This window comes from Oncorhynchus mykiss, chromosome 20 (genome assembly GCF_013265735.2).
Source record: "Oncorhynchus mykiss isolate Arlee chromosome 20, USDA_OmykA_1.1, whole genome shotgun sequence".
Classification (NCBI taxonomy): domain Eukaryota; kingdom Metazoa; phylum Chordata; class Actinopteri; order Salmoniformes; family Salmonidae; genus Oncorhynchus; species Oncorhynchus mykiss.
In genome coordinates, this window is record NC_048584.1 from 45,087,576 (window position 1) to 45,110,503 (window position 22,928).

General features: G+C 43.9%; 1 protein-coding gene across 1 annotated transcript; it reads right to left on the reverse strand.

The window, feature by feature from the left end:
* Positions 1-4,325: 4,325 nt before the first annotated feature.
* Positions 4,326-10,140, reverse strand: LOC110499570. Its single transcript, XM_036955572.1, has 6 exons — positions 10,098-10,140; positions 8,251-8,339; positions 7,745-7,924; positions 7,177-7,373; positions 5,213-5,340; positions 4,326-4,743 (listed from the first exon to the last, which is right to left on the reverse strand). Exons 1-6 carry the CDS (start codon positions 10,138-10,140, stop codon positions 4,730-4,732), a joined length of 651 nt encoding a protein of 216 aa, XP_036811467.1. The 3' UTR covers positions 4,326-4,729.
* Positions 10,141-22,928: the final 12,788 nt, after the last annotated feature.

Sequence of the window (22,928 nt, forward strand, 5' to 3'; positions counted from 1 at the left end):
TAGAGAGGGCCTTCCAGGGCTTGTTAGGGGTTAGAGAGGGGTTAGAAAGGGCCTTCCAGGATTAGTCAGGGGTTAGAGAGGGCCTTCCAGGATTTGTCAGGGGTTAGAGAGGGCCTTCCAGGTTTGGTCAGGGGTTAGAGAGGGGTTAGAGAGGGCCTTCCAGGATTATTCAGGGGTTAGAAAGGGCCTTCCAGGATTAGTCAGGGGTTAGAGAGGGCCTTCCAGGGTTAGTCAGGGGTTAGAGAGGGCCTTCCAGGTTTATAGAGGGCCTTCCGGGGTTAGTCAGAGGTTAGAGAGGGCCTTCTGGGGCTAGTTAGGGGTTAGATAGGGCCTTCCAGATTTATAGAGGACCTTCCAGGGTTAGAGACGGGTTGTAGAGGGCCTTCCAGGGATTGTCAGGGGTTAGAGAGGGCCTTCCAGGTTCTGTCAGGGGTTAGAGATGGATTAGAGAGGGCCTTCCGGGGCTAGTTAGGGGTTAGAGAGGGGTTAGAAAGGGCCTTCCAGGATTAGTCAGGGGTTAGAGAGATTGCCTTCCAGGGTTAGTCATGGGTTGGAAAGGACCTTCCAGGATTAGTCAGGGGTTAGAGAGGTCCTTCCAGGGTTTGTCGGGGGTTAGAGAGGGCCTTCCAGGGTTAGTCAGGGGTTAGAGAGGGCCTTCCAGGTTTATAGAGGGCCTTCCAGGGTTAGTCAGAGATTAGAGAGGGCCTTCTGGTGCTAGTTAGGGTTTAGATAGGGCCTTCCAGATTTATAGAGGACCTTCCAGGGTTAGAGAGGGGTTATAGAGGGCCTTCCAGGGTATGTCAGGGGTTAGAGAGGGCCTTCCAGGATTAGTCAGGGGTTAGAGAGGGCCTTCCAGGGTTAGTCCGGGGTTAGAGAGGGCCTTCCAGGGTTAGTCAGGGGTTAGAGAGGGCCTTCCAGGTTTGGTCAGGGGTTAGAGATGGGTTAGAGAGGGCCTTCCAGGGTTAGTTAGGGCCTTCCAGGGTTAGTTAGGGGTTAGAGAGGGCCTTCCAGGGTTAGAGAGGGCCTTTCTGGGTTTTGCAGGTTCAAGTGTGAATCGCTTTGTTAATATCAGGCTAAATGCCAATCCTCTTTGTTTAACATGTTTTCTTAGGAATTCCTTTGGTGGGCTTGCTGGAGGGGAGGTGTCATGCTCTCTTTCAATCCCTGTCTCTCTCAATTCAATTTATGGGTTTTATTGACATGGGAAATATATGTTAACATTGCCAAAGCACTTGAAGTAGATCATTAACAAAAGTGACAAAACAATACAAATTAACAGTTAACATTACACTCACAAAAGTTAAAGAATGAAGACATTTCAAATGTGATATTATGTGCAAATAGTTCAAATACAAAAAGGGACAATAAATAAATATCTATTTGTTATACCTTTATTTAACTAGGCAAGTCAGTTAAGAACAAATTCTTATTTACAATGACGGCCTACGAACAGTGGGTTAACTGCCTTGTTCAGGGGCAGAAAGACCGATTTTTTTACCTTGTCAGCTCGTGTATTTGATAGTCCAATGCTCTTACCCCTAGGCTACCTGCCACACCATATTTGACCATATTATATAATATATATGATATGTGGAAGGACCACCAGTGGGCAGGCTGGGCTCACGGAAAGTAGTCCAACAAGGCATGGGAGACAAGGTAACCAGAGGCAATTAAGCACAGCTGACGGTACTAATGACATATTCTCCTTCCCCTATAAGAGAGAGTATGGAACCAGCAGAGAGGGAGGGGAAAACGATCTCTGGAAGATGGCCACCAAGACAGAGGAGCGATCCATGAAGAACCACTAAAACGGTGATAATCCTGTGACGTTTGTTGTAGTTTAAAGATAATCCTATTATGTTCCTGTTTAATCTGGAGAAGATGCATGTTTTTCCTTGGGAGATTTTCATTGATTATGTTGGAGTGTTTGTGTTGACCAAATGCCCTCAATAGAGAACTGTGTTCAACCAAGAAAACCTACTCCTGACTCGTTTATTCCACCTTCACGCTTTAGAGTGACGCCCAATTACTTGGTCCGCTCACAGATATAATATAATTGTATGACCATATTAGAGACACATATCTCCCTCAGATTACACAGACACACAAAGAATTCAAAACCAAAACCAATTTTGATAAACTCCCATATCTACTGGGTGAAATACCACAGTTGTGCCATCACAGCAGCAATATTTGTGACCTGTTGCCACAAAAGGTCAATCAGTGAAGAACAAATATCATTGTAAATACAACCATATTTATGCTTATTTATTTTGAGGTTAGGCAGTGCAGCTCAGTTTCCACCTCATTTTGTTGGCAGTGTGCACATAGCCTGTCTTTTGAGAGCCAGGTCTGCCTACCATCGATCATCACATTCTTTTGGAGAGATTGGACCCCAAATTGGTCTACACGGACAAGTTCTGTCCTGGTTTAGATCTTATCTGTCGGAAAGATATCAGTTTGTCTCTGTGAATGGTTTGTCCTCTGACAAATCAACTGTAAATTTCGGTGTTCCTCAAGGTTCCGTTTTAGGACCACTATTGTTTTCACTATATTTGACCTCTTGGGGATGTCATTCGAAAACATAATGTTAACTTTCACTGCTATGCGGATGACACACAGCTGTACATTTCAATGAAACATGGTGAAGCCCCAAAATTGCCCTCGCTAGAAGCATGTGTTTCAGACAAGGAAGTGGATGGCTGCAAACTTTCTACGTTTAAACTCGGACAAAACAGATGCTTGTTCTAGGTCCCAAGAAACAAAGAGATCTTCTGTTGAATCTGACAATTAATCTTAATGGTTGTACAGTCATCTCAAATAAAACTGTGAAGGACCTCAGCATTACTCTGGACTCTGATCTCTCTTTTGAAGAACATAAGACTGTTTCAAGGACAGCTTTTTTCCATATACGTAACATTGCAAAAATCAGAAACTTTCTGTCCAAAAATGATGCAGAAAAATTAATCCATGCTTTTGTCACTTCTAGGTTAGACTACTGCAATGCTCTACTTTCCGGCTACCCGGATAAAGCACTAAATAAACTTCAGTTAGTGCTAAATATGGCTGCTAGAATCCTGACTAGAACCAAAAAATTTGATCATATTACTCCATTGGGAATAGGGTGCCATGTGGCTCTGGTCTATAGTAGTGCACAATATAGGGAATAGGGTGCCATATGGCTCTGGTCTATAGTAGTGCACTATATAGGGAAATAGGGTGCCATCTGGGATGCTGACATCATGTGAAATCAGGACAAAAGGCTTAGAGACCAGAGACCTCCATCTCCAGAGTAGAGAGGGGCTCAGTAGAGACCTCAGTCTCCAGAGTAGAGAGGGGCTCAGTAGAGACCTCAGTCTCCAGAGTAGAGAGGGGCTCAGTAGAGACCTCCATCTCCAGAGTAGAGGGGCTCAGTAGAGACCTCAGTCTCCAGAGTAGAGAGGGGCTCAGTAGAGACCTCAGTCTCCAGAGTAGAGAGGGGCTCAGTAGAGACCTCAGTCTCCAGAGTAGAGAGGGGCTCAGTAGAGACCTCAGTCTCCAGAGTAGAGAGGGGCTCAGTAGAGACCTCAGTCTCCAGAGTAGAGAGGGGCTCAGTAGAGACCTCAGTCTCCAGAGTAGAGAGGGGCTCAGTAGAGACCTCAGTCTCCAGAGTAGAGAGGGGCTCAGTAGAGACCTCAGTCTCCAGAGTAGAGAGGGGCTCAGTAGAGACCTCAGTCTCCAGAGTAGAGAGGGGCTCAGTAGAGACCTCAGTCTCCAGAGTAGAGAGGGGCTCAGTAGAGACCTCAGTCTCCAGAGTAGAGAGGGGCTCAGTAGAGACCTCAGTCTCCAGAGTAGAGAGGGGCTCAGTAGAGACCTCAGTCTCCAGAGTAGAGAGGGGCTCAGTAGAGACCTCCGTCTCCAGAGTAGAGAGAGGCTCAGTAGAGACCTCAGTCTCCAGAGTAGAGAGGGGCTCAGTAGAGACCTCAGTCTCCAGAGTAGAGAGGGGCTCAGTAGAGACCTCAGTCTCCAGAGTAGAGAGGGGCTCAGTAGAGACCGCAGGTTCCTGATGCTCATTGTGGTGGTAGAGTAGAGAGGGATTCAGTGGAGACCCCAGGTTCCTGATGCTCATTGTGGTGGTAGAGTAGAGAGGCTCAGTGGAGACCCCAGGTTCCTGATGCCCATTGTGGTGGTAGAGTAGAGAGACTCAGTGGAGACCCCAGGTTCCTGATGCTCATTGTGGTGGTAGAGTAGAGAGGCTCAGTGGAGACCCCAGGTTCCTGATGCTCATTGTGGTGGTAGAGTAGAGAGGCTCAGTGGAGACCCCAGGTCATGATGCTCATTGTGGTGGTAGAGTAGAGAGAGGCTCAGTGGAGACCCCAGGTTCCTGATGCTCATTGTGGTGTTAGAGTAGAGAGGCGCTCAGGGTTTACCAGGTTGTGGGTCTCAGCTTGCTGGTTGACGGGGTTGATGGACTTAGACCTCATGGAGCCGGGGGGCCGTGTTGTTCTTGACTACACTGTCATGCTTAAAGATAGATGGGATCAGCCTGGTGGTCTATTGGGTGTCAATGTCATGCTTGATGGGATTGCCTGGTGGTACTAGGTGTATCCTAATGGAGGATGTTGCTTCAAAGGGGGGGGGGGGGGTCTGGGAGGAGGAGGAGGTCTCCTCAGGATGATTATCTGAGCACTTGGTCCCTGGCGGAGTAGGGGGCTCAGCTGTACCCCATCATCGTTCACCGGTACCCCATTCACCTCCACAAGCCTACAGGAGAAAAGCAAGACAGGGTGAAGGTGAGTAGTTGATGTAGGGTTTCAGGGTTAACACAGAAGCTTAACATTACAAAATAAAACACATGATTAAATGTCAGGGGTTAGGGTACCCTGTCCCGCCAACAGTGCAGTCTGTGGGTTAGGGGTTAGTGGTTAGGGGTTAGGGTACTCTGTCCTGCCTGTCCTGCAGTGCAGTCTGTAGGTTAGGGTTAGGGGTTAGGGTACTCTGTCCTGCAGTGCAGTCTGTAGGTTAGGGTTAGGGGTTAGGGTACTCTGTCCTGCCTGTCCTGCAGTGCAGTCTGTAGGTTAGGGTTAGGGGTTAGGCGTTAGGGTACCCTGTCCTGCAGTGCAGTCCGTAGGTTAGGGTTAGGGGTTAGGGTACCCTGTCCTGCAGTACAGTTTGTAGGTGAGCCACTTGTCTGTTGAGCTGCACCAGGGTTAGGGTCAGGGGTTAAGTTTACCTTTTCTAGACTCTTGTAGTGCTGTCTGTAGACGTGACACCTGTCTGTTGATGTAAACCAGGGAGATCTCTTCTTTAAACACCTGACAGTTCAACTTCATCTTATCCAGAAGACAAACCTCTGATGGCCTTTAAGGTCACATGACACAGATAAAGATATGTTATAAACCTTACAATGAGGACATACAGGGAGCTGCTGTGGAAACACTAATAAATGAAGGATACAAAGTATATTGAAAGTATATTGAAAGCATGAGCTTCCACACAGGTGTGGTTCCTGAGCTAATTGACACTACAACCGCCTGGGCGTCCCGGGTGGTGCAGTGGTTAAGGGCCCTGTACTGCAGCGCCAGCTGTGCCACCAGAGACCCTGGGTTCGCGCCCAGGCTCTGTCGTAACCTGGCCGCGACCGGGAGGTCTGTGGGGCGACGCACAATTGGCATAGCGTCGTCCGGGTTAGGGAGGGTTTGGCCGGGTTATGGTGCACCAGCGACTCCTGTGGCGGGCTGGGCGCAGTGCACGCTAACCAAGGTTGCAGTACTCATTAACACAACAACCACCTGGTCGTTCAGCCTATCAGTACTCATTAACAACCACCTGACCTTTCAGCCTATCAGTACTCATTAACACAACAACTACCTGGTCGTTCAGCCTATCAGTACTCATTAACACAACAACCACCTGGTCGTTCAGCCTATCAGTACTCATTAACATAACAACCACCTGACCTTTCAGCCTATCATTATTCATTAACATAACAACCACCTGGTCGTTCAGCCTATCAGTACTCATTAACACAACAACCTGACCTTCCAGCCTATCAGTACTCATTAACACAACAACCACCTGGTCTTTCAGCCTATCAGTACTCATTAACACAACAACCACCTGACCTTTCAGCCTATCAGTACTCGTTAACAACCACCTGACCTTTCAGCCTCTCAGTAATCATTAACACAACAACCACCTGGTGGTTCAGCCTATCAGTACTCATTAACACAACAACCACCTGGTCGTTCAGCCTATCAGTTCTCATTTACACAACAACCACCTGACCTTCAGCCTATCAGTACCCACCAGAGTTGCAGGGTGTCTTCTTTAGCATATGCATCAGATACAACAAACATGAGCGCCAACGCTTGATAAATACTGCATAAACTATTTTAAAGATAAATTGCATGAAGAAATACTAGTGGAAATATATATTTTTAAAATAAAGTATAATTCTACAAAGTCCTAGAAAAAAAACTTTGACATATTTGCCTTTTTGTTTCCATTCAAATAAAAACATTACAAAGTCATGTTTGATCCAGTTTATTTGTAGATTTGATTAGTAATAGAGTTCTAGTAATGAATAACGTCCATTCATAGCTTCTTTTGGCAAAGTAGAAACTAAAATATAATAATAATATCACCAGCCAGGTTGGTGAAATTATTTGCTGTATTCCTAAACAAAAGCACGAGTCCAACTGTAAAGGATGAATTGCATAAATAAATAGCATATATTAATTTACATTTTATTATGTTACTAGTGAGTCAGTGTGTGAGCGAGAGACTGAATCAGTAACTGAGTGAGTGAAAGAGTCGGTTTGAACTATGAGAAAGTTGTGAGGAGCTTCTTCTTTTAACTGCTTTCCTCGGTTGACCACCAGAATTTTCCCTCCGTGTGAACGTGACCATATATAGGATAGATACCCTCATCTGAAAGACTGATATTACACCACCTACTGCATATCTGAGAGACTGATATTACACCACCTACTGTATATCTGAAAGACTGATATTACACCACCTACTGTATATCTTAAAGACTGATATTACACCACCTACTGTATATCTTAAAGACTGATATTACACCACCTACTGTATATCTTAAAGACGTTCTAACAACAACAATGCATTGTCTGTACTGCATTGCATTATGGGAACAGTAGGCTTTGTTATCAACACATAGCAGCCACCTACTTGTTCCTGTGAGTGCCAGCATCTCTCATGGTCTCTCTGAGGCTCTGTAGACTGTGTCTCTTGTCCCTGAGCAGTCTCATAGCCAGCCCCAGGCGCTGCTCCAGCTCAGGGAAGCTCAGCCCTGACGTGTCCACCTCTACACCCATGCTCTTCAGCTCCGAACAGAATGCTCCTAGGCCGTGGTGGATCTCCTGCACCTGAGGTGTCAGAAAGAGGAGTCAACAATGAATGAAAATACCCCTAGATGCTATGCTATGCTTAGTTAAGCTATGTTATGCTATGCTTAGTTATGCTATGTTATGCTTAGTTATGCTATGCTTAGTTATGTTATGCTATGCTTAGTTATGCTATGCTATGCTTAGTTATGCTATGCTATGCTTAGTTATGCTATTCTGTGCTTAGTTATGCTATGCTATGCTATGCTTAGCTATGCTATGCTATGATTAGTTATGCTATGCTATGCTTAGTTATGCTATGCTATGATTAGTTATGCTATGCTATCAGAAGGCTACCAGGCAACATGAGAAGAAGAAGATCAAGAGTTAGTGGTGGGTCGTCCCCATCTCACCTGTAGGATAACGTTTTGTAGAGAGTCCACCTGTTGGTTGAGCTCCCGGATCTTTTCCTCTTTACCTGGCAGGCTGACCACCTGTATCGGCTGTATCTGGTGGTTCTGACTGACATGTCCGTTGTCATGGTAACCATTAACACCAGGGGTTGGGGCCTCGCTTACACTTTCAGACTTCGCCTGTTGGAGGGACAGAGTTTAAGAGCAGAGAGACAATTAGTTCAACAACCCACAGAAAACCCTGTAGAACAACCTGGTCAGCTGAAGGCTTGATGGTTCGTCATTAGTTTCTTGATATAAGACACAACTTAATAACTTGTCACTTGTAGAGTCGCATCTTCTCTTTGATATATTGAAGCTGGGAGTAGACTACAGAACCAATACTGTAACTTGTAAGTGGACATGATTGTGAGTATTGCAGTGATGTCTGGCACAAGAACAAGCTATTGTGTGTGAAAGCCAGATTGTACATTCTATGCAACAATGTTATTGGGTTCAGTGTTTACTTTTTTGCACAACTGCAGCTTTAGTTGTTGGTTCTCGGAGATCACCAGATCAGATACATGTTGGTCTGGTATCAGCTCCTCTGAAGAACCTTCAAAGCACAGACAAACATGATTTATTGTCACATATCAATTATACATTCAATGATAAAGTATGGCATAGCCCTAACCTGGTCCAAGATCTGTGCGGTCTTGCCAACTCCTATAGTCATTGTCTATGTTTGGCGTGTAACAATGAAAAGAAGTGTTGAGAATACAGTACAAACAGATCTGGGACCAGGTCAAGTCAAGTTGAGTAAATTAGAGTAGAGTAAAATTGAATAAGGTAAAATAGAGTACAGTAGAGTAGAACAAAGTAGAGTGCAATAAAGTGGAGTACGGTAAAGTAGAGTAGAATAAAGTAAAGTAGAGTACAGTAAAGTAGAGTACAGTAGAGTAGAGTACAGTAAAGTATAATAAAGTAGAGTACAGTAAAGTCGAATGCAGTAAAGTATAATAAAGTTAAGTAGAGTAGAATAAAGTAGAGTAGAGTAAAGTAGTGTGAGGTAAAGTGGTAGAGAGGAAATCAATATACAGTAGATTGATACAGTAGAGAGAACGTCAATATACAGTAGATTGATACAGTAGAGAGGACATCAACATACAGTAGAGAGGACATCAATATACAGTAGATTGATACAGTAGAGAGGACATCAATATACAGTAGAGAGGACATCAATATACAGTAGATTGATACAGTCGAGAGGACATCAATATACAGTAGATTGATACAGTAGAGAGGACATCAACATACAGTAGAGATGACATCAATATACAGTAGCGAGGACATCAATATACAGTAGAGAGGACATCAATATACAGTAGATTGATATGGTAGAGAGGACATCAACATACAGTAGAGAGGACATCAATATACAGTAGATTGATACAGTAGAGAGGACATCAATATACAGTAGAGAGGACATCAATATACAGTAGAGAGGACATCAATATACAGTAGATTGATATGGTAGAGAGGACATCAACATACAGTAGAGAGGACATCAATATACAGTGGATTGATACAGTAGAGAGGACATCAATATACAGTAGAGAGGACATCAATATACTGTGGAAGGACCACCAGAGGGCAGGCTGGGCTCATGGATAGTAGCCCAACAAGGCATGGGAGACAAGGTAACTAGAGGCAATTAAGCACAGCTGACGGTACTAATGACATACTCTCCTTCCCCTATAAGAGAGAGAATGAAACCAGCAGAGAGAGGAGGGGAAAACTATCTCTGGAAGATGGCCACCGAGAGAGAGGAGCTATCCAGGAAGAACCACTAAGACGAGTGACGCCCAATTACTTGGTCCGCTCACAATACAGTAGAGAGGACATCAATATACAGTAGAGAGGACATCAATATACAGTAGATTGATACAGTAGAGAGGACATCAATATACAGTAGATTGATACAGTAGAGAGGACATAAATATACAGTAGATTGATACAGTAGAGAGGACATAAATATACAGTAGATTGATACAGTAGAGAGGACATCAATATACAGTAGATTGATACAGTAGAGAGGACATCAATATACAGTAGATTGATACAGTAGAGAGGACATAAATATACAGTAGATTGATACAGTAGAGAGGACATCAATATACAGTAGATTAATACAGTAGAGAGGACATCAATATACAGTAGATTAATACAGTAGAGAGGACATCAATATACAGTAGATTGATACAGTAGAGATGACATCACAAATCATTCTCTCTCTGTGATCTGCTCTAGTGTACAGTATGATGTTAGTATGATGTTAAATGATGATTGACAAACCAACAAACGCAGCTAGTACCATTTATGGTGATCTCCATCAGCTGAGAGTTCCTCTGGACCATCGGGTTAGGGCTTTTTACAGGAAGCAACCAAAAGAAAAAAGGAAATATATATTTACAATATAGAATAGAATTATGGGTTAGTCCTGATAATGGGTAGACATACATACCAGAACTTGAAGGAATTCTTTGGATTCATGTTGAGGCAGCTTATTTGCAGAGAGGACTTTGATTTGCTCACATTCACTAATGCTGCTGTGAATTCCTCTACGTCATAAGGATCCAAGGTTTCTACAGGGAAGAAAAATACACTGCTAATGAGGGAAATGCCTGTTATCCAGTGTGAAGTACCCGACGGAGGATTGGTAGAGTAACATTAAAAATGCTTTGATAATCTGGAAAAACGCAATAGAAATCCAAATCAATCATTATTTGTATTACTGATGAATGACATAGTATTTGAGACAACACAGTCAACAATAAAAATCAATCATTGTTCGATTGATAGATAGATTGATCGTATAATCGATTAACCAATTGATCGACGGATCGATTGACCGACTAATCAGCTGATCAACTAATCAGCTGATCAATTCATCATACCCAGTAGTAAGTCCAGTCTCTGTGAGGTCGTGGATGGTGGGTGCAGTTCTCTGTAGACGGCTGACATCGTATAATCGATTGACCGACTAATCAACTAATCAGCTGATTAATGTATCATACCCAGTAGTAAGTCCAGTCTCTGTGAGGTCGTGGATGGTGGGTGCAGTTCTCTGTAGACGGCTGACAAGAGCTGCTCTCTCTCCTGCAGACTGGAGATGTGAAGGACATCGAGGGTGGTGAGGTCTATGGAGGCTATATCAGCCCCACACAGCTCTGCCTCTGTCAGGGTCAAAGGTCAGTAAACACTTCAGTGGACTTAAGCCTGGAATACATTACCAGTTTGCCCTTGGAGTTCCATCATCGGATCTTATTTTTTCAATTTAATATAACAAGCTTATAGCCTACATTAGGCACACAAGTTCATTTATTTCAATGTTTTCAAGAAGTAAAACAAATAGTCTAATGATTTCATTAAATATTAAAAGCCACACAATACAGGCTTTCAATCCACAACAAGGATGACTTCATATGTCAGCATCAAACTGAAAGTACAGTAGTTCTGTCAGAGTTACTATCAGGTTATTGGTCACCTCCATGACCAAGGCCCTCCCCCGATAACTTAGTTTTTCCTGGTGGCCAGCACTAGGAAGAGTCTTGGTGTTTCCAAACCTCTTCAACGCTGCAGACATGTGTTGGTCTCCTTCCCCAGATCTGTGCCTCGACACAATCCTTCCCCAGATCTGTGCCTCGACACAACCCTTCCCCAGATCTGTGCCTCGACACAACCCTTCCCCAGATCTGTGCCTCGACACAACCCTTCCCCAGATCTGTGCCTCGACACAACCCTTCCCCAGATCTGTGCCTCGACACAACCCTTCCCCAGATCTGTGCCTCGACACAACCCTTCCCCAGATCTGTGCCTCGACACAACCCTTCCCCAGATCTGTGCCTCGACACAACCCTTCCCCAGATCTGTGCCTCGACACAACCCTTCCCCAGATCTGTGCCTCGACACAATCCTTCCCCAGATCTGTGCCTCGACACAATCATGTCTCGTAGCTCTATGGACATATCCTTCAACCTCATGCCTTGATTTTTGTTCCGGCATGCGCTGTCAACTGTGGGACCTTATATATATGGGTGTGTGCCTTCCCAAATCATGTCCAATCAATTTAATTGACCACAGGTGGACTCCAATCAAGTTGTAGAACCATCTAAAGGATGATAAATGGAAACAGGATGCACCTGAGCTCAATTTTGAGTCTCAAGGCAAAGGGTCCGAATACTTATGTACATGAGGTAGGTCAGTTTTTTATTGATAATACATTTGCAAAAAAATGTTTTGCTTAATCATAATGGGGTATTGTGTGTAGATTTATGAGGATTTGTATTTATTTAACGTTATGGAGGGATTATAAATCACTGAAAAGAAGCAGACATCTCTCTGCCCAAAGAGGTTCTACTGAACTACAATACTACAGTCGTGGCCAAAACTTTTGAGAGTGACACAAATATAAATTTACACAAAGTCTGCTGCCTCATTTTGTATGATGGCAATTTGCATATACTCCAGAATGTTATGAACAATGATCAGATGAATTGCAATTAATTGCAAAGTCCCTCTTTGCCATGCAAATGAACTAAATCTCTAAAAAATATTTCCACTGCATTTCAGCCCTGCCACAAAAGGGCCAGCTGACATCATGTCAGTAATTCTCTCGATAACACAGGTGTGAGTGTTGATGAGAACAAGGCTGGAGATCACTCTGTCATGCTGATTGAGTTCGAATAACAGACTGGAAGCTTGAAAGGAGGGTGGTGCTTGGAATCATTGTTCTTCCTCTGTCAAACATGGTTACCTGCAAGGAAACACGGAAACACGGAAACAAGAAACACGGAAACACTGCAAGGAAACAAAAAAAAGGCTTCACAAGCAAGGATATTGCTGCCAGTAAGAGTGCACCTAAATCAAATCAAATCAAATGTATTTATATAGCCCTTCGTACATCAGCTGATATCTCAAAGTGCTGTACAGAAACCCAGCCTAAAACCCCAAACAGCAAGCAATGCAACCATTTATCGGATCATCAAGAACTTCAAGGAGAGCGGTTCAATTGTTGTGAAATAGGCTTCAGGGCGCCCAAGAAAGTCCAGCAAGCACCAGGACCGTCTCCTAAAGTGATTCAGTACAGTACAGAGTTGGCTCAGGAATGGCAGCAGGCAGATGTGAGAACATCTGCATGCACAGTGAGGCGAAGACTTTTGGAGGATGGCCTGGTGTCAAGAAGGGCAGCAAAGAAGACACTTCTCTCCAGGAAAAATATCAGGGACAGACTGATATTCTACTAAAGGTACAGGGATTGGACTGCTGGGGTAAAGTCTGTCCCTGATGTTCCAGGAAAACCATCAGGGACAGACTGATATTCTACAAAAGGTACAGGGATTGGACTGCTGAGGAATTCTCTGATGAATCCCCTTTCCGATTATTTGGGGCATCCGGAAAAAAGCTTGTCGGGAGAAGACAAGGTGAGAGCTACCATCAGTCCTGTGTCGTGCCAATAGTAAAGCATCCTGAGACCATTCATGTGTGGGGTTGCTTCTCAGCCAAGGGAGTGGGCTCACTCACAATTTTGCCTAAGAACACAGCTATGAATAAAGAATGGTACCAACACATCCTCCGAGAGCAACTTCTCCCAACCATCCAGGAACAGTTTGGTGATGAACAATGCCTTTTTCATCATGGTGGAGCACCTTGCCATAAGGCAAAAGTGTTAACTAAGTGGCTCGGGGAACAAAACATCCATATTTGGGTCCATGGCCAGGAAACTCCCCAGACCTTAATCCCATTGAGAACTTGTGGTCAATCCTCAAGAGGAGGGTGGACAAACAAAAACCTACAAATTCTGAAAAACTCCAAGCATTGATTATGCAAGAATGGGCTGCCATCAGTCAGGACGTGACCCAGAAGTTAATTGACAGCATGCCAGGGTGGATTGGAGATGTCTTGAAAAAGAAGGGTCAACACTACTAATATTGACTCTTTGCATCAACTTCATGTAATTGTCAATAAAAGCCTTTGACACTTATGAAATGCTTGTAATTATACTTCATTATTCCTTAGTAACATCCAACAAAAATATGTAAAGAGACTGAAGCAGTAAACTTTGTGAAAATGAATATTCATTTAATTCTCAAAACCTTTGGCCACGACTGTATATCAGCCTGAAATGTTATTGCTGTAGGCCATTTATCTGACTATCAGACTGAAATGACTGATGCTTTAATCAAAATGTTATGGCTGTAGGCCATTTATCTTACAGGAGAAATTGAAGCAATAAGGACAACTCTGGAAAGAGTGTTCATCACAGACTGCTCACCCCTGTTCAATCACAGACTGTTCACCCCTGTTCAATCACAGACTGCTCACCCCTGTTCAATCACAGACTGCTCACCCCTGTTCAATCACAGACTGCTCACCCCTGTTCAATCACAGACTGTTCACCCCTGTTCAATCACAGACTGCTCACCCCTGTTCAATCACAGACTGCTCACCCCTGTTCAATCACAGACTGTTCACCCCTGTTCAATCACAGACTCCTCACCCCTGTTCAATCACAGACTCCTCACCCCTGTTCAATCACAGACTGCTCACCCCTGTTCAATCACAGACTGCTCACCCCTGTTCAATCACAGACTGCTCACCCCTGTTCAATCACAGACTGTTCACCCCTGTTCAATCACAGACTCCTCACCCCTGTTCAATCACAGACTGCTCACCCCTGTTCAATCACAGACTGCTCACCCCTGTTCAATCACAGACTGCTCACCCCTGTTCAATCACAGACTGCTCACCCCTGTTCAATCACAGACTGCTCACCCCTGTTCAATCACAGACTGCTCACCCCTGTTCAATCACAGACTGCTCACCCCTGTTCAATCACAGACTCCTCACCCCTGTTCAATCACAGACTCCTCACCCCTGTTCAATCACAGACTCCTCACCCCTGTTCAATTACAGACTGCTCACCCCTGTTCAATCACAGACTCCTCACCCCTGTTCAATCACAGACTCCTCACCCCTGTTCAATCACAGACTGTTCACCCCTGTTCAATCACAGACTCCTCACCCCTGTTCAATCACAGACTGCTCACCCCTGTTCAATCACAGACTGCTCACCCCTGTTCAATCACAGACTGCTCACCCCTGTTCAATCACAGACTGCTCACCCCTGTTCAATCACAGACTGCTCACCCCTGTTCAATCACAGACTGCTCACCCCTGTTCAATCACAGACTGCTCACCCCTGTTCAATCACAGACTCCTCACCCCTGTTCAATCACAGACTCCTCACCCCTGTTCAATCACAGACTGCTCACCCCTGTTCAATCACAGACTGCTCACCCCTGTTCAATCACAGACTGCTCACCCCTGTTCAATCACAGACTGCTCACCCCTGTTCAATCACAGACTCCTCACCCCTGTTCAATCACAGACTCCTCACCCCTGTTCAATCACAGACTGCTCACCCCTGTTCAATCACAGACTGCTCACCCCTGTTCAATCACAGACTGCTCACCCCTGTTCAATCACAGACTGCTCACCCCTGTTCAATCACAGACTGCTCACCCCTGTTCAATCACAGACTTGCCTGTTTCTGTAAATGGTGTCCCACTGTTCTGTCTTCGTCAAGTCAGGGAACTTCTGGATGCTCTGATTGTTATTGATGTTTAAACGTCCAGATGACCCGTGTCTTCTATGGTTTGCTGCACCTCTGTTTGTGGAGCCCTCATATTTTAAATTGATCAATCAAAGGTGTAGAAAGGCGGCCCTTGTTCTCCCGCTCCACAAAAGGTGTCGATCTCTGCGATCTTAATAATTAAAACGTTAATGTTTAGCAAAAAATGTTTGAACTCTTGGTCATTCCTCAGTTGCTGTCCTTTTTCGATAGAACATTTATTTTGAATGCTCACCAGTCTGGCTTTAGGACACCAGTGGAGGCTCCTTAGAGGAGGAAGGGGAGGACCATCCTACTTAGTGAAATTCTATTTGTCTTTTTTTTAAATAGTGAAACGTAAAAAAGTTATCCTAACTAAATATATTCACGTCACCAAATAATTGATTAAAACACACTGTTTTGCAGTGAAGGTCTACAGTAGCCTCAGCAGCACTCTGTAGGGTAACACCATGGTGTAGCCGGAGGACAGCTGGCTTCCGTCCTCCTCTGGGTACATTGACTTCAATACCAGGCTATGTTAGAGCTGCAATTGACTATATATTTGGGTATCTGGATTGAAAAGGAGCTGTTTAAAAAACGTATGGATACAGTAGAGACTTATGGATACACCAAATATTAAGTTCTGCTTTTCTGATGTATCAAATACTCATGTCATGCAATAAAATGCTAATTAATCACTTAAAAATCATACAATGTGATTTTCTGGATTTTTGTTTTAGATTCCGTCTCTCACAGTTGAAGTGTACCTATGATAAAAAAATTACAGACCTCTACATGCTTTGTAAGTCGGAAAACCTGCAAAATCGGCAGTGTATCAAATACTTGTTCTCCCCACTGTATAGAGTAGTAATATTCTGTCTGGTGTGTTTGAGTGAGCGAGAGAGGGAGGGAGATCCTAATGACTCGACTGGATATCCTAACGCTGCATGGAGAGAAGAGAAATACCGGTTTTCAGTCAATGTATCTATACTAAAAAATATATATACAAAATCAACATGCAACAATTTCAACGATTTTACTGAGTTAAAGTTCATATAAGGAAATCAGTCAATTTAAGTCAATTCATTAGGCCATAATATGTCAAAGGACTGGGCAGGGGCGCAGCTATAGCTGGGCCTGGGAGGGCCCTTACTTGGGAGCCAGGCCCAACCTCTGGGGAGCCAGGCACGGCCAATCAGAATGATTTTTTTTCCCACAAAAGGGATTTATTACAGACAGAAATACTCCTCAGTTTCATCAGCTGTCTGGGTGGCTAGTCTCAGACAATCCTTCAGGTGAAGTAGCCAGATGTGGAGGTCCTGGGTTGTCGTGGTTACACGAGGTCCGCGGTTGTGAGGCTGGTTGAACGTACTGCCAAATTCTCTACAACAACGTTAGAGGCAGCTTATAGTAGAGGAATGAACATTCCAAGCTCTGGTGTACATTCCTGCAGTCAGCATGCCAATTGCACAAGCCCTCAAAACTTGAGACATCTGTGGCATTGCATTGTTTGACAAAACTGCACATTTTAGAGTGGCCTTTTACTGTCCCCAGCACAAGGTGCACCTCTACAAGGTGCACGTGCTTCTACACCTGCATTGCTTGCTGTTTGGGGTTTTAGGCTGGGTTTATGTACAGCACTTTGATATATCAGCTGATGTAAGAAGGGCTTTATAAATACATTTGATTTGATATTTCAGCTCATGAAACACGGGACCAAGACTTTACATGATGCGTTTATATTTTTGTTCAGTATAAATCACGAAGCACATTTGAATATCCTGATGCGCAGGAAAATTTTCTGCGACAAAAGATTGATCATGTTAACACTTCTTTGGGATCGGTGTCCCTTCCACGGGACGGTTGAGCTAACATAGGCTAACGTAGGTTAACGTAGGCTAACGTAAGCTAACGTAGGCTAACGTGATTAACACGAGGTTGTGAGTAACAAGAACATTTCCCAGGACATAGACATATCTGATATGGGCAGAAAGCTTAAATTATTGTTAATCTAACTGCACTCTCCAAATTACAGTAGCTATTACAGTGAAAGAATACCATGCTGTTGTTTGAGGAGAGTGCACCATTTTGAACATATTAATGTATTACTAATAAACAAATTAGGCACATTTGATCAGTCTTGATACAACATTTTGAACATAAATGCAATGGTTCATTGGATTAATCTAAAACTTGGCCCATACACTGCTGCCATCTGTGGACAATATTTAAATTGCACCTGGACTGGAATAATACATTATGGCCTTTCTCTTGCATTTCAAAGATGGTACAAAAAAATAAAAAATAATGGTTGTTTTTTTTCTATGTATCGTCTTTTACCAGATCTAATGTGTTATATTCTCCTACATTCCCTTCATATTTCCACAAACTTCAAAGTGTTTCCTTTCAAATGGTACCAAGAATATGCATTTCCTTGCATCAGGTACTGAGCTACAGGCAGTTAGATTTGGGTTTGTCATTTTATGAGATTTAAAAAAGATCAGACATATGTACTCATTAATTCAGCATCGATTTCCTACTGAGATGTAAATACTGGCCGAAATGATTAGATCAGCGGTTCAAATAAAGGTGTTTAAAGGTGAGTTCATTGGCAACGTCAGCTCAGCGGTTCAAATAAAGGTGTTTAAAGGTGAGTTAATTGGCAACGTCAGCATGGGAATGTAATGGGAAGAGACATAAATGAGTTCTGAAGAGGGAGGGAGGAGGGACATGATAAAACGATCTTACCTCTGATGAACTGGAGGCTTTTCTGAAGGCCAATACTGCTGAACCACTGGCAGACTTCTTCTGTGTTCAACTCTCCTAGAGGTTTTCCCCCTTGTCTGTCAAAATCCTATACCACCCACACACACACACACACACACACAAACACACACACACACACACACACACACACACACACACACACACACACACACACACACACACACACACACACAGTTAAAATGTAAATTCCAGTTCACTAAAAACAAAATGGAGCGGGAGAGGGGTAGCATTCCTGAGGTTTTCTTCAAACTTGGCAGACTTCTTACATTGTTAATTTGCAATTTACAATATCACACTGAACATTCTAACCAGTGACAAGAATATTTAGGCAGAAAGACAGACAGAAGGAAGGAAAAAGAAAGACTGAACTAGTGGAAAGATGGGGCAAAGAGAGAAAAAAATCACAGTTTTAGAGCTAATCTCATGCTATTCTACATATTTTGCCATGAGGCTGAGATAATTTAGCTTTTTTCAAGATAATTCCCTGCAAATCTAAACATAGTTCCATGGAGCAGAGAGTGAAGAGTGCAGTTTTATAGCTAATATCAGGTTATTCTACACATTTTACAATGAGGCTGAGAAAATTTTGCATTTCAAAAGCTAATTGTCTGCTATTCTACACATTTTGTAATGAGGCTGGGGGGGGGGGGGACTCCAGGGAGTGGACAAACTCAGGAATGAAATGTCAACAACAAACTGTGAGCCATATTATTCATGATATATAAAATACAGAATTATGAAAGAGGAGCAATGTGGAAAAGATTATTGCTGGAAATCACTAATGAGGCTTGGTATTAACAATGTAGATGGAGAGAATGTTGCCGCTCCTGTTTCTCATATCTGTAATCTGACCCCCCCCCCCCCCCCCCCCCCCCTCAGAACCTGGAGGGAAGCTGAAAGTCATTACCCAAGGATGGTAAAGTGTCTAGTTTACTTGTTCTAACAGCTGACCAAATCAGTCCACTGCCGGCTCTTAGCAAACTTTTGGGAAAAAATTGTGTTTGACCTCTCAGTATACCTATTGAGTCAACATGTACTGTACTGAGAAAAATAACTGATGATTGGCTGAAATAAATTGACAATAAGAAGATTGTGGGAGTTGTACTGTTAGATTTCAGTGCTTTATGTGTGTGTGTGTGTGTGTGTGTGTGTGTGTGTGTGTGTGTGTGTGTGTCCCCTCACAGTTCCCTTCCGTTCCATGAGATGTTTTGCTGTTTGCTGAGTAATAGGAGATGGAAGGGAATTCCACCACTTAGTCTGTCCTGTATAGCAGTGTGTGTTGCCGCTGTGAGTCTGTCCTATATAGGCTGCATGCTGTTTGTGAGTGGAAGGTTGTTAATGTGAGGATGTATTACAGACACTACGGTAGTCAGGGATGTATAGATCATTGTGAATGGGGCAGTTGTTAATGTGAGGATGTATTACAGACACTACGGTAGTCAGGGATGTATAGATCATTGTGAATGGGGCAGTTGTTAATGTGAGGATGTATTACAGACACTACGGTAGTCAGGGAGGTATAGATCATTGTGAATGGGGCAGTTGTTAATGTGAGGATGATTTACAGACACTATGGTAGTCAGGGATGTATAGATCATTGTGAAGGGGGCAGTTGTTAATGTGAGGATGTATTACAGACACTACGGTAGTCAGGGAGGAATAGATCATTGTGAATGGGGCAGTTGTTAATGTGAGGATGTATTACCGACACTACGGTAGTCAGGGATGTATAGATCATTGTGAATGCAATGCTCGAGCATAACTGTAATTTATCCATTTCTATTCCTTAGTTGCTAACACAGGAAATATACTTTTCGCTTCTTACTTCTACATACTATGTACCAGATGTTTCTCTATGGTCACCAGGGATACATCCCAAATTGCACTCTATTCCCTACAAAGTGTACCGGCTCTGGTCAACAGGATTGTTCTATGCAATCCCATTTTGGCAGAACCTGGGCACTGTGACCACGATCCTGAGAATATTCGCTGAGTCATTGCTTTGAGTAGTTTGGGTTGTATTTCTGAAGTACAGACGCATTGTGTTTTATATTTATATTTGGGGCAGCTTTCTGTTTCCGTGCCGTTGCCACCCTGAAGGTCTTGCTTTTTATGGGGATTGGCTGTGTTACAGTACCTTCTCTGGGAAGCTTCCATTCTGGTCATTAGACTGTGGCATGAATGATGCTGTGAGAGGGGAAAGAGAGAGAGGGAAAGAGAGGGGACGAACGAGAGAGAGGGAAAGAGAGAGGGGAAAAGAGAGAGGGGGAAAGAGAGGGGATGAACGAGAGAGAGGGAAAGAGAGAGAGGGAAAGAGAGAGAGGGAAAGAGAGAGGGAAATGGAGAGGGGAAAAGAGAGAGGGGGAAAAGAGAGAGAGGGAAAGAGAGGGGGAAAGAGGGAGGGGGAAAGAGAGAGGGAGGGGGAAAGAGACAGGGGAGGAACGAGAGAGGGGGAAGAGAGAGGGGGAAAAGAGAGAGGGGGAAGAAAGAGGGGGAAAAGAGAGGGAGGGGGAAAGAGAGAGGGGAAAAAAGAGAGGGGAAAAGAGCGAGGGCGAAAGAGAGAGGGCGAAAGGGAGAGGGCGAAAGAGAGGGGAGGAAAGAGAGAGGGGGAAAGAGAGGGGAGGAAAGAGAGAGGGGAAAATAGAGAGTGGGAAAGAGAGAGTGGGAAACAGAGAGGGGGAAAGAGAGAGTGGGAAAGAGAGAGTGGTAAAGAGAGGGGAGGAAAGAGATAGTGGGAAAGAGAGAGTGGGAAAGAGGGGAGGAAAGAGATAGTGGGAAAGAGAGAGTGGGAAAGGAGATGGGGAGAAAGAGGGGGAAAGAGAGAGGGGGAAAAGAGAGGGGGAAAGAGAGGGGGAAAGAGAGAGGGAAAGGGAGGGGAGGGAAGAGAGAGGGAAAGAGAGGGGAGGAAAAGAGAGAGGGGATGAAAGAGAGAGGGGTAAAGAGAGTGGGGGAAAGAGAGTGGGGGAAAGAGAGTGTGGGAAAGAGAGTGGGGGAAAGAGAGATGGGGAAAGAGAGAGGGGGAAAGAGGGGAGGAAAGAGAGATGAGGAAAGAGAGATGGGGAAAGAGAGAGGGGGGAAGAGAGGAGAGGAAAGAGAGTGTGGGAAAGAGAGAGGGGGAAAGAGAGAGGGGAAGAGAGAGGGGGAAAGAGGGGAGGAAAGAGATAGTGGGAAAGAGAGGGGAGGAAAGAGAGAGGGGGAAAGAGGGGAGGAAAGAGAGAGTGGGAAAGAGAGTGGGAAAGAGAGGGGAGGAAAGAGAGGAGGAAAGAGAGAGTGGGAAAGAGGGGAGGAAAGAGAGAGTGGGAAAGAGAGAGGGGGAAAGAGGGGAGGAAAGAGAGAGTGGGAAAGAGGGGAGGAAATAGAGAGTAGGAAAGAGGGGAGGAAAGAGAGAGTGGGAAAGAGAAAGGGGGAAAGAGGGGAGGAAAGAGAGAGTGGGAAAGAGGGGAGGAAATAGAGAGTGGGAAAGAGAGGGGGAAAGAGTGGAGGAAAGAGAGAGTGGGAAAGAGGGGAGGAAAGAGAGAGTGGGAAAGAGGGGAGGAAATAGAGAGTGGGAAAGAGAGTGGGAAAGACAGAGTGGGAAAGAGAGAGTGGGAAAAAGAGAGGGCAGGAAAGAGAGGGGAGGAAAGGAAAAGTGAGCTCTGTTAGTTTTTCAACACATGTAACAGGACAGAAATGCTCATGTTCTGTACTTCCAAGGAAAATTAATCAAAGGAAGGTCTTATATTTATTGTGCTAAACCTTCTGATTGATAGACAGGGAAATGTATCAATGATATCAGTCGCCGTAACACATAATGTAGTGTGCATAAAGAACATCAAACGTTTTATAAGAGGATGTGAAGAGGTCAACATTATCTGTAGTAGTAGTAGTAGTATCGGTATTAATCGGAGTAATAGTACTAGTTGTATTGACTGTATCAATAACACAACAATAAACCAGTTTTACGATTGGAGACCTCACCAACTGTGATGCGCCGTTGCCGCGGTGACCCTTCCTCCTCCTGGGCGTGGTCAGGGCTCTGATTGGATAAGGAGTGGAAGGTGTGGCTTCTAGGAACGGTCACAGTGGTGGCCCCGCCCAGACTGCAGGAACAAGCTGCTCCAGGTTTCTACAGTAAATGGACGTCCAGACATATGACATACATACACCACTCTGTCCAAACAGAAAACACAAAGAGGATACTTGCACATTCCCTGTCTTGGATTTTAAAGCATTGGATTGGTGTAAAAATTAGCTGGAGGCAGATTCCACCATTGATAAATCCAAGTACACTTGGAAAGAAGGGTGGGTAATCAGGACACTATGTTGTCCCTGCAGACTTCAAACCCATGATCTTAGACAACCTCGTACCCTCGTACCAACTGAGACACACAGGAGCATAAAACAAGTACATTATTTTGGTGAATTAACTAACTCAACAGAGAGAAACCTCTATATTCATCATCATCTCAAAAAACAAAAGGAATCAAATCAATTTTAATTTGCAGCCATCTCTTACTTTCTTCATTCATAATTGAGCTAAATAGCCTAGCTAAACTAACCTAGCTAAATAACTTAGTTAAATATCCTAGCTAAATAACCTAGCCAAAAAACCTAGCCAAATAACCTAGTTAAATAACCTAGCTAAATATCCTAGTTAAATAACCAAGTTAAATATCCTAGTTAAATATCCTAGCTAAATAACCTAGCTAAATAGCCTAGCTAAACTAACCTAGCTAAATAACCTAGTTAAATAACCTAGCTAAATAA